Below are 13,064 nucleotides of genomic sequence, written 5' to 3'. Positions count from 1 at the left end.
CTTTTACGTGGGCCGGGGACTGGGGCAGGAGCCTGTCGTCTCGCTGCCTGTGCTAAACTGCCCTACATGTATTTCTCTGCTCCCGAACACTGAATACTCATTTGGCCTCGTGGTGAACAGAATAAGCGTCCCCCAAAGATGTCCTCGTCCCTGGAAGGGACTTTGCAGAGGTGATTAAGTTAAGCATTTTGAGACGGGAGATTATCCTGGATTAGCTGGGTGGGCCCAGCTAACGTGATCACAAGGATCTTCATAAGCGGGAGACAGAGCGCCGGGGAAAGGAGATGGATGGGAGCAGAGGCTGGAGTGACGTGCTTTGAAGATTGGAGAAGGGTCGGAAGCCAAGCAACGCAGCAGCCTCCAGAAGCTGGAAGGGCAAGGAAATGGATCCCCCTAGAGCTTCCAGAAGGAACGCAGCCCTGTCAGCACCTTGATTTTAGCCCAGAGACCCAGTTTTGGACTTCCGACCTCCCAAACTATAAGATTATAGATTGGCATTGCTTTGAGCCACTACGTGGTGGTAAGTTGTTACAGCAGCAACAGGAAACTAACACAGTCCCTAAGGCTGGGGCAAGCAGCACCGCCAAGCCAGTAGGGTGGCCAAAGCAACACTGAAGCAATTGTCCAGAAAAAGACCCATCTTGGCTACCCTTTACACAGTGTCTTCTATGCCCTTCTCCAAGGAGTGAAAGAGAGAAGAAAAAGAACAAGAAGAGAATTGGAGGGAACAACATTAATTACAGTATTAAAAGCAATTAATCATGTATAAAATTATTCCAATGGGGGGGGGAAGGATCTGACACAGCTCTTGTATCTGAAATGCAGTACTGAATTATCTCAGCCTGGGGGACAGAAAGAATATTCTACCAGTCTGTATATGTAGTACCCGCAGACAACAACATCCGCATTCAGTCATTCTCATCTCGAACACGGGGACTCTGGCAGGGCTTACATGTTAGCACACGTAACTTGGGCAGCGTAGGAAAGTTTCCGTGAAGCATACTATGCTTAGCGAGCCAGATTTCTGAACATCTTTATTTATGGGTATAATAAAGATAGTAATCTAATTCCATGTGTTCTTTCGGCAAGGGTCTAATTTATTCATTCATCCCCCCATCCATTCCTTCATTCATTCACTTAACAACTGTTTATTCAGCATACATTATGTGCCAGGTGTATGTTATTGACATGGATACAGGGAAAAACATCTCCGTTCCCTTCCTTAAGGCCTTAAAGAGCTTGCAGTCTTTCACACAAGAACCATAAAATGCAAAAAAGGAAGACACAGGAGTGACACATGCATGTGGTGGGTGCAGAGAGGAAGATGCACTCGATTTTGAGAATTGAAGAAAGGCCTCGTGGAGGACAGGGTGGTCGAGCTGGCTTTTGAAGGAGAAATGGGAATTGATTGGGTAGAAAAAAGGGAGAAAGCAGAGAGATCAAGGTGCAACTATGAGAACAGAGCATTCTGATAGCATCACAGGTAGCATGGCATTTCTGGAGAGGAGAGTTCCACCTGCGCAGGCGGGAGTATAGGCTGTTAGGTAGGCAGGGGCCGGTCACGGGGCCCTTGCATGTGACGCAGAGCAGCTCAGCTTTTACCAGGCGGTAATGGGAAGCCACTGGGGACGAGCAAGGATGCGATGAGGGTCTGGAGGCAGTAAGGGGAATGGAAGGAAACAGAAGGGAGCAGCAAAGCCCTGGGATTCTGGGAACTAGACAGGCTTCCCTGCAGGCCGCGTGAAGGTATGACCAGGACACTGTTTGTCACCATGCTCCCGATGCCTCGCAGAGTGCCTGGCATGTAGTAGCTGGTAAAGACATAGCTGGTTCTATCTTCCTACCTCAATGGACTAGTGCAAATGAGCTGAGTCAGTGGGGACAGAGAAGGGGGATAGGACAGAGACCTAAGACATGGAAGAAAAGATTTGTCATTGTCTGGGCAGGCAGAACAGGGTGAAGCTTGGGCTCTGGACTCAGAAAGATGTGTTCTCATATCCCTGATCTGCCAGCTCTGCTTTGAGCAAATTCTTTCTTTTTTTTTTCTTTTCTGTTTTTGAGACAGTGTCTCGCTCTGTTGCCCAGACTAGAGTGCAGTGGCGTCATTATAGCTCACTGCAGCCTCAAATTCCTGGGCTCGAGCAATCCTCCTGCCTCAGCCTCCTGAATAGCTGGGACTACAGGTGTGGGCCACTATGACCGGCTAATTTTTTCTATTTTTAATAGAGACAGGGTCTCGCTCTTGCTCAGGCTGGTCTCCTGACCGCAAGCAATCCTTCTGCCTCGGCCTCCCAGAATGCTAGGATTACAGGCGTGAGCCACCATTTCCAGCAGCAAATTATCTCTTTAAGCTTCATTTTCCTCGTCTGTAAAATGCGGATCATAAACATATCTATTTCGATTGAGGCTTAAATGCACGTAAAGTGCTTAGTCCGGTGCCTGGCATATAGTGAGTGCTCAACAAATGTTGGCTTTGGGTTTTTTTGGTCACCGTGAGTCCCATGGTGACAAGTAATTATGAGAACATTGAGAGGGAAAAAAGATGTTTATCACCTTAAATCAAGTTTTTTTTTTTTTAAATCAAGTTTTTTTGAAAATTTAACAGGATCACCGTAAGCACCAAGAACACGTTTATATAATGGACTTTCAAAAAACATGCAAGTGTGTTTTAAAATTATGAAATAGATGAGAAATACAGGAGTATATGTAACTGATATGCATAATTTAAAGAATCCTAGTAAAAGTCACACCTGTTTGTCTACCACTCGCTTAAGAAATGGCACATTTTTTGCACCTAATGGGTGCGGTGCCACCGTCTGGGGGATGGACATGCTTGAAGCTCTGACCCCAGTGGGGCAAAGCCAATATCTGTAACCTAAACATTTGCACCCCTGTGATATGCTGAAATAAAAAAAAAAAAGAACAGTTTGACCTCTGATTTAGCTAAATAAAATTAAAGCAATTCTAAAAACAAAAGAAATGGCACATTTCAATGACATTGGACCCCTGTGTGTTTTTCCCAATCACTTCCCCCCTTACTCCTCCCAGAGGCGACCACTTTCTTAAATTTGGGATTCATCATTCCCTTGCTTTTCTCTATAGCTTTAACTTATATGTGTGTATGCAACATATTGCTTAGTTTTGCATATTTCTGAATGTTATAGAAATGGAATTATAAGTATGTATTTTTCTACTGCCTGGTTTTTCTTAGCATAGTGCTTGTGAAATCCATCGCTGTTGATGTATGTAGCTGTCGTTCACTCATTTTCACTGACATGAGATTCCATTTCATGAATCCAGCACGATTGATTCATCATTCTCTTAACAGCTGGACAATTAGTTTGTTTCCGGTTGTTTAGATACTAAAGTAATGTTTCCTGGGACACAGAGGTAAGAGATTCTCTCAGGTATAGACCTAGAAACGGAATTGCTAGGTATGTTAGTGCGTATGCTATGCTCATCTTCTTGGCTAAAAAAAATGGCAGTTCGTTTTCCAAACTGTTGTACCAATTTTGAAGGACTTCAACGACCGGTAGGTTCAAACACTTGGAAATGTTTCAGATTAATCCACCAGTAGGTACAGACCAGAAAAATGAGAGAATGAATGCCATGATTAAATAAAACTCCCACCTCTGTCCGGGCTTCAACATCGCATGCAGTTGCAGCAACAGTAAGAGCAGCTTTGCTCTGCACGACCGTGTTTGCAGAATGCAGAGGGCTGATGATGGCGTGCATGATGTCGTGGCTCTGTATGCTCACGCGCAGGGGCTCCTGCGTGGCCATGTTTGTTAATACTGTGGCCGCGTTGACAATGGCTCCGTCTCGTTTGCTAGACAGGACGTTTATTAATGGATCAATACCGTCGGCTTCAGCAGCAGCTCTGAATAAATGAAGGAGAAATGAATGTGATTCATCTGAGCTCGAGAAATTATCTTTGGAGCATGCAACTAAGCTTATAAAACAAATGAGTACAGAACTACAATTTTAGAAATAAATTAATTTGCCACGCGACGAACCCAGGATTGAGTGCTAGTGATTTAAGTGGAGTCTGGGAAAATTTCAGGAGTGAATGAATTTATTAATAAATTATCTTTTTCCTACTTCTACAGCTTTTGGTTATAAAAAAATATGACTACTATTTCTTAAAAATCCTACTACAGTACAACTGTTATTTTTTTTTTTAACTCAGTGATACTTAGGAGACCTGGAAATTCTATTCAAAGACAGTCTATTAAAATATTCCTAATCGTTAGGAAAATAGAGCCTTAAACAGGAAGAATGAGCAAGCATGGAAACTCTTGATTTAAGTTAAAATTCTTTAGCTCGTCTTCCCCTTCTTCAAATTAGGTTGTTAATTGTAGGCAGAGGTTAACACATATGAAGCCAGCAAATCATTTTGCATGTGAATGCTACTTTTTACAAATTAAACATCAAAGATGAAAGTCATGATATTCATATAAATAATTTCAGTAATATAGGCATATTCAGTTACATTTCCTGTTTCTTGTATAAAAAGATTACAGTTATCCTTAACATATTAGTATTGTTTTCATAATTAGAAACCCTAAGTCTTTTAGAACATGGTACTTTCTATAGGCCTTGTTTTTTAATCACTTTAAAAACTCATAATAGTAAAAATAAAAACTGGAGTGTTTTAATGAATGGGAGACGATTTAATTATGTTTGTCAATGTTTGGAATTGCTTCGTATAGTAGATATTCTAAGCAATAAGATATACAGAGCATCCTGATTTTAAAGGAAGATCCAAAATTATGTGTTAAAAATCCATTTAAATCATCATGGTAAGAGCTGGTCAAGACAATAAAAAAAAATACTTGAGACTTCCTCCAATAATACGAAAATCTCTTTTAAGTTTATATTTGACATCTTTTTTTCATTTGGGATCATATAATAACCAAAATTGAAAAAAAAAAGTGAGGCTGTATGATGTAGCCCATCACTCTCTATTCTGATGAATTAAATTTCATTTGGTTCTGTCACTTAAGCATGAAGGAGGACTGGCAACTCAAGAATAGACAGGACAATTGTCCATCGGAGAGGAGATAACAAATAAAACCCCAATAAGTAGACTCGTAGGCCCAGGGACAAGGAGGTTCTGTGATTGTGGCACAAAGTGGCTCTGAAGGGAACTGAGCCACAGGGCTGGGACAGGAACGAGGGGAGTAGAGGTGGTGGCTCTGGAGAATGAAGGCTCAGTCGGTGTTGACCTTGAAGGGCCACCTCTCCCATGGGTCATACGAACCAGTCCATCAAACAGACCACATTGAGACAAAGGCGAAGGCAGTGACTAGTCCCTTCCTACTCATTCTCCAGTCCTTGGTGTACACTGAACCCTTCTTGTGGTATCTCCCATTCTTTCTCTGGAAAGACATCCCTTAAAATTACAATTAAAATAGAGTTGGATGACATACAACCGAAATTTACTTATACAAAAATGTTGGAAGGCCCTGAACCTCACTGTGATAGCCCAAGGGCCAGCATTTAATTTCCTTTCCTAGGGGATAAAATAAACACTCGTAAGATAATTTCACTTTCAATTCTCTCTCCTGTTATTAAGTGACATGGTAGTCATTTGGCTTTATGAATAATGGAAATATTGGAAACATCTTATATTTTTACTTACATATTTTTACAGTTGAAACATTGAATATTTTTTTAAAAACTGCCAGCAAGAATTTTAAATTATGTAGGTTTTCTAATTCATTATATATACTTAACCTTTTCAAAAATCGTTTTTTTCCTTTGACTTATTTTTCAGGTACTGAATGCAATCAGTCTTTTAAACCAAATACTTTGTATTCTTTAATCACTATAAACATGCCTTGGCTGAAAAGCGTGATTCCTTTGTCACTGAGTGGCTTTTCCTTTGATGATGTTCACTTTTTAAAACATCTTGTTGAGTTAAGAAAGAGCACACAACGGAGATACTTCAATGTGCTAGAAGATGGAGTGTTTCAAACAAATGTATACCAATCAATTCTCAAAGGTTTTGTCTTTCGTGTGTATCAAGGAGTTTTTGGAAAATTAAAGAATACATAGGATCACACATCATCGTTTTAGTTTCTCTTGAAAACTAAGAAGCCGAGAAAAATTGGGTCATTGAGATGCAGGCATTTATACCAGGAGCACCTGAGCGCTCAGCCTTCCTGTTTGATTTTACTTCTTTCTTTCTCCTTACAAAGGCATATTTTGACTTGGTTCATTTATAACTCTACCTTCTGCTCTTTTCTTTGCTCTTTATGGAGACAGTAAAGGGAAATACATAAAAACCTAGCTGTTTAAAAATCCAAAGATCCTAGTACACAGCGGAATTTAGCTTTTACCCAAATTGAACATAAACGCCAGCGCAGGAAGACAAATCACGTATGCACAGCTGGGAGGAACAACTTGCATTAAATGTACGTATCTGCCTGGAATTTGCTATGTGCATCTCTGTGTAAGTCTAAAAAGAATACCTGAGATTAGCTTATTATGGTGGAAAAATCAAACTATGATTTTTACCTAAAAAAACTAATTTCATTTATAGAAATACAGTGCAGGATTTGTACTTTTTAAAAAAAGAATTGCATTAATTCTGTTTCTTTCAAGCCCAAGACATTCTGTTTTATTTTTCCCTGTGCCTAATATGTACACAAGCTGAAGCCTGTCATATTTTAAAAACACATTTCGGTTTCCTAAATAGTACAGCATTATCCAAATGAATGGGATGGAAGTCAAACTGCTTTGTTACAAAATCCAGAATTATAGGGCCATATGACATCACAATCATTTGAAAATATTTTCTGATATTTACTATCATTATTCTCCATCCAGTTGGAGTTCAATCAAGTAGGAGTTTAAAATGTAAATTGAAAAAAAAAAAAACAAACTAAAAAACAAATATGGGAATGTATAAAAACTTCAGTTTCTATCGTTTGATGTATGTAAACAGAGGTGAAGTTTGACATGTCATGTGTATTCAGTCTATTACCAAGTCCTGACTATTTTTCTCTTCCATATTTTCAAATCTCTCCCTTCTCTCCATCCTCCTCCCGAATCCAAACCAGCATCCTCTCTTGTGGATTGATATGAATAATACATAAAGCATATATAACAGATCTCTCCTCTCGCCTTCCTCTTTTCTCCGTCTTACAGCTAAAGTCATCTTCTAAAATTAAAAATATGATCATATTGCTCCCCTACGTAAAACTTTCATGGTTTCCCACTGCTCAGGATAAAGCCCTATGTTTCTGCCATGGCCCCCGAGGCCCTGCGTGAGTGGCCCCACGTACCCCATCTGCCTCTTCCTTGTTCTCCGTGTGTGCCCTGGGCCTCTCTGGCGACATTCAACATGCCATGCTCTTCCCCACCCCGGCGTACTCCCCTCTGCTGCTCCCACTTCCTGACGCACTCTTCCCCTGCATAAGCCCCAGTCATCTTTCATAGTTCGGCACAAATGTCTTTTCCTCACCGAAGCATTTCTTGATCCCAAAACTAGGTCTCTTTTTTTACACGAGCTCAGGGCATTCGTGTGATAACTATATGCATTTCTTTTTGTTTAAAAAAAATGATGTTTGGGCACAAATATTCACAGTCAGAGAAAAGCAACGATTTTAAAATATTATTTTTGCAGCAGTTGTTATGGAACGAATCCAGCGCAGTTTTTCATTCAGGTTCCCAAGGCTGGCAATGAAAAATCACTTACAGAAAGCGTACCAAGAACATCGCTGGGGAAGAATTCGAATACACAAATAGTGTTTATTTATGGGTCACTGAAAATACCATGCTATTCGTGTCTGTGTTTTTGCACTGGTGTTCCCTTTGCCCCCAACACCCTTCCCTGTGCCTCCTGCCCTTCTGCCTGGAGAACTCTGGTCACTCCTCGCTCCCTGCTCACCTGTCCCTTCCTCTGCAAAGGCATCCGTGACCATCACTGTTCCTCCTGTTAATCACTGCCTCCTCTGGGCTGTGTCTACACCTGGCACGCCCTTTGTAGAGGTGTTATTTGAGTCTTACTTCTATCTCCAGGGCTGAGATAATCAATATATTTTAATTGACTTGAATCAACTCAAGAAGAGTGACGGAGAAAACCTCTGCAGGTGTTGAGAAGGAGGGAGGGAGAAAGTGCTTAGCTCTGCTCTAAGTTTGCAAGAAGAGTTAGGACCCAACAACATGAGATTTCCAATTTCATCACTTACAGCTGCTCTTGAAATCAGTTCATTTCCTCCCCTACCCCCGATGCTTCTCCAATTATACTGTGTGGTAATTTCTAGACAGAGTTCAATAAATACGATTTTGCACTTGAGATAATTTCTTAGAATATATTCATTTCTTACATCAAGGGACGTCTACATTTTGTCATTGCAGACATTGTTGACTGTGATTATCTGAGCGTGTACCAGATGACACCATTTGGTACCTTTCAGAATTGGATCCTTGCTGCTGTTTGAGGTTCACATTCAACCCATCTGCAGAGTCTGGTTACATGAATCAAGGGTGACCTTGGGCAGTAGAGAAATCTGTTTAACAGAGCCCACATACAGGGTAATATGTGGAACCCGATGGAACAGATGGTAATATTGGCAATAAGAACCTTGTTTGTTAACAGTGATTACAACCATTCCCACCAGCATGACTTTTCATATGTCTCTGTGAGTTTTGTCACACCAAGGAAGACATATTGGCGGCAGACACGCTGCAAGTGGTCAGGGGAAGCGCACAGGCGGTGGTGACTCGGGGTTGGCATTTTTAAGCCTTACAGGCTGACGGTAAGTCTGTACCGGTGGAATGTGGCCGTTACGATAAACACGTCTCCTGGTTATCACAGCCAGATTTGGAAAGCCGTAAACAGAATTCCTGACTCTTGTTCCAGCCAGTTTTTCAGCAAAGGTAATGATCCAAGAAGCGGAGTGTGTTCGCTAAATTGGTCAATTTCTGAGTCCAAAACAACAATCGCCCCGCTGCAGCCCCACAGCTGCAGACCGCTGGGAAGTACGCCCCCAAACCCTGGCTGAACTCCAGCATTGACAAAACTAGCCAAGAGAATTTTCTCCTTTTAAAGAAATATATTGAAAGAAGCTTTTCACTGTTAAGGAAGAGAATCACAATTAATTGCCAGCGAATGCTTAAAATGAAGCGTTTTAAAGTAACATGCAATTATTAAAGTAAAACCCAGCCACAGAAAAAATTGTGTTTTGCATCCTATAGGAAAATAAGAAAAATGCAAATAAATAAATAAATAGATTAAGAAATATGTGAAACCAAATTGGTACCATCATACTGATGTGCCTTAGCAGGTATCATTTGGAGACTTTCAGAATGCATTTTGACGTTAGAACTACCGTAACATGGTTTCTCAAAAAGAACTGCATAACTGCAGAGAGGATAGTGCGTGCAACCCAGCACTTTCACAAACAGCACACGTATTTTTGTTACTGATTTTGAGACAGTCAATCAAAGTCTGGGAAAATCAAATGTAATTTTCCTACAAATGACACGGAGTCTTTATTGACCTATCTGTTCAATCGCAATACTCCATTTCTATACATGCTACCTTCTGTTGCAAAAGCTAGGGTGCCCTGCCAATAATTAACTACCTGCCACCGCGAAAGAACAACTCCCTTCATTTTGCATGGCTGACTTGTCTCCGAATAAAATAGGAACAATGGTCAAGGAGTTAGGATATTCATAATAAATGTCTTTTGCAGTTATCAAATGTTTGTTTAGCCCGGAAATCGGTCTATTTATATATCTGTCGATGACAAGGGACACAATCCCAAAGTAATTAGAGATACTACATTGTTGATTTTCTTAACTAAATAATAAGGATGCTGAATGCACGAGGGTGACAGCAAATAAAAAATCGCTGACACTTGGCAGGACTGACTTATTCTCATCAGCTCAGATGTGACTTCTTCAGAGAGCCCTTCCTTGACAAGCCCTATATCATTCATTCCCTAGCCCCTTTCACAGCCCCGGGATCATGGCCCTCTCTCTGACATTGTGCCGTCTTTTTAATTTATGCTCTATCACTTCTGCAATTGCTAAAATTTTCTCAAATTCCTCCTGTACTGCCTATCTCCCTGATTGAAATGGAAGCTTGATGCAAACAGCTTCACGGAACCTTTGTCTCCTTCCCTACCGTGTCCCTGCAGCGCAGCACGGTGCCCAGCACATAATGAACACCCAAATCAGGGTAGGATAATTGCAAAAGAAACCGAAGTTCAAGATGATAATGTCCTCAGCTTTGGGGATAAAATGACAAAAGCTCTAAGGGGAGATCCCATCCAGCCCCTAGTGGAAATTGGGTTCCGGACTCCCTGTGGTCCTGGACAGAGGGTGATCACTTAGATGCACAAAGTATAGTAGATTATCTAGATTCGTTTCTGCTTGTTTTATAGTCAAAAAGGAGAACATTCAGAGAGACTGAGACTTGCTCACAAAGCAAGTTAATCGACAGACACAGGAGTAAAACCATGGTCTTCTGACTTTTAGTCCATTACTTTTTACATTTACCGATCTTTTAAGCTTAAAAAGTACCAAATTTTCAGAATCAAACAAACAGAATCCACTTGCTTTGCAATATCATTCCCAGGGGATGGAACATGAGGAGAGGAGATGGGGGAGAGGAACGGGGAGAAGGGTGGAGGGAGGGATGAAAGACGCTGCCAAGGTGTCCACTGAGAACTAGGAGCCCTGGCCATCCGCTCTGGAGGAATTCAGATTGTGAAGGCAAAGGGAACATTCTGGTGGGAAATGTGGAGACATTCAGAGTCCTGAAGGCATTGAGTGGGAGAGAGAGAGAGAGAGAAAGAGAAGCAGCCAGGGTGGAGAGAAAGAGCTTTAGCTCCAGCAGGCTCTGCTCTGTAGGCAATAAAAGCGGCACGGATAATTTTCTAATTGCACCTTCTATCGGATTCACCTAGCCTCAAAAACTGCCAGCTAATCAAATTCGAACTGTTGTCAAGGTTGGGTAGGCATCAACCGACAAAAAATGGGGATGTGGAAACAACTTGTTTTATTGCAAAATTCAGCTTTTCATCTACGTGTTTTTCAAATCAAGTATGATTTTTCCAGTTCACTATAACCGATGTTTGAACGAGATTCCATCAGGCCGAGAGGAATCTGGGTTCTTGGGAGTAGAAATGAAAAGCATCCACGCAGTAAACTTGGATGGAAATAACGCAGGAATAATTCTCAAGTTTACCACGAAGACTCTTCCCATCTATTTTACCTATTAATTTCAGAGGCCTTTTAAAGTATTCAATAACACTTTAAATAAGTTCTTTGAGAAATCATCCTTAATACAAAAACAAACCTCCTAAAAAGTTATGAAACTAGTTCAAGTTATTTTGCAAGATACCCATATTGTGAGCATTCTAATTTGAAGGATCTAGAATTATACAAAAAAGTGATATAAATAAGAATTTGAAACAAAATAATCTATTATACAAAGTCAAGAATAAAAAATCAACTCTACAGGAACTACAATAGCAATGAGGTTTACTTTATCTTGTTCAGGTGTTCTACATTTATCATGTACTTTATCTTGTTCAGGTGTTCTACATTTATCATGTACTTTATCTTGTTCAGGTGTTCTACATTTATCCTATATGGTTATATAGCACAGCAGAGTTCCAGCTACCCGTACACTGAATGTGTCAAAACATTTTTAAGTGACCCCACCTTAAAAAGGGCCAAAGACAAATACAAGCATCTATTAAACACACATTTAGCAGTAGAACATTATCTCTTTAGAAAGCATCACAAAGAAATGCTTTTCAGATCACAATCTTTTAAGAATGTTTAGAAATATTATTTTAGGGACACTGGAGAGTGTTTCAAATTAAATTACCGTATGTTTCATTAAAACACAGAGCAAATCGGTCCGTTACCTTTTTGCCCCTCCCCCAATTTCCTCCCAAACTACCACTAGGGGTCAGTGTGAAGACGCGGTTCCTGTCATTGTTAGAAGGGAAAATGGAACTCGCTGAAAACATTTTCCTTATGAAAAACCCTATGCGACAAAGACAATAACTGCACAACTTTAGCATTATTAAGTGCAACCTATACATCAAACCTATAAGATGAACTTGCGTTTTTCATGAAACTACATTATAATTTTGTAAATCACTCTGGATTATTTCTATGGCCAATGTTTCTTTGATAAAAAGTATTCTAAGTGACAAGGTTACGTATTCCGAGTGAATCTGTGAGTACTGGCCAGCGAATATGATCTGGGAGCAGGGCGTTAAAAATCTGTTTTTCAAAGGGTGGCGGTACACACGTCTGGCCATCTCCTCTCTTCCTGCAGAGGGATGGAGAGGGAGAAGTGAAACTTGTGGTATTTGCCAACTTTAAGAGAGGGATTTTCTACCCCCTTCAAAATGACCGACATCATTCACTGCGCTACAGCCACATTCGACAATAAAATATAGCCAATTCTAAGGAATAAGCATTCGCCTAAAATCTATAGAATAAAAAACAAAGTAATGGTAACAATAAGTATACAAATATTAATACATTACCTTCTGCTAACTTTGTTTAATGAGACGGGAATTAAAAATAAGGCTTGAAAAGTGCTTTCTATACATGCTAGTGAGATTCCACGTTCCAAGAAATCACTTACCATCACGCCCGCCCCTCCCTGGTAGCACTGAAGTGACTGATAAGGACTTTGGCCAGTGATTGAATGCAGTACTGGTTTTTCTTAAAGCACTAGACGAAGTACTGATTTTTCACGAAATTCTGTATGTGGCATACTTTTTAGATTTCTCTTTACAAATTGCATAGCTTTCTTAGGTATGATAATCCTTGAATTTTATCAGGTATTAAAATTAGTCAGTGCTTTATTTCTGTTAGTAAAAATAATTTTTAATACTGATAATACAAGATGACAGGTCATTCATATATAATGAGGACATTCAAAAGTTCCCAAAGCACTGAAATGCACATTCGTATACTTTTGGGGCATTCCGTCTCTTTCTGGAGTCCCTTTGGGGTGTGCTCCTTACTCATTTCATCATCTCCCTTGTGTGGTCCTGACCATCCGCCACACGATAGCA

General features: G+C 40.4%; 1 protein-coding gene across 1 annotated transcript in view; it reads right to left on the bottom strand.

Annotated features, from left to right (window-relative positions):
* ARMC3 (armadillo repeat containing 3) overlaps window positions 1-13,064 on the bottom strand; it is a 98,246-nt gene that overhangs the window by 40,901 nt on the left and 44,281 nt on the right. The window contains exon 8 of the mRNA XM_012644176.1: window positions 3,625-3,880. Within this exon, the coding sequence (XP_012499630.1) occupies window positions 3,625-3,880 (256 nt within the window). The remainder of the gene's footprint in view (window positions 1-3,624; window positions 3,881-13,064) is intronic.

The sequence above is a fragment of the Propithecus coquereli genome, unplaced genomic scaffold (assembly GCF_000956105.1).
Source record: "Propithecus coquereli isolate 6110/MARCELLA unplaced genomic scaffold, Pcoq_1.0 Scaffold103, whole genome shotgun sequence".
NCBI lineage: Eukaryota > Metazoa > Chordata > Mammalia > Primates > Indriidae > Propithecus > Propithecus coquereli.
Note: the sequence above shows the minus strand (reverse complement) of the source record. Positions and strands in the feature narration are given on the sequence as shown.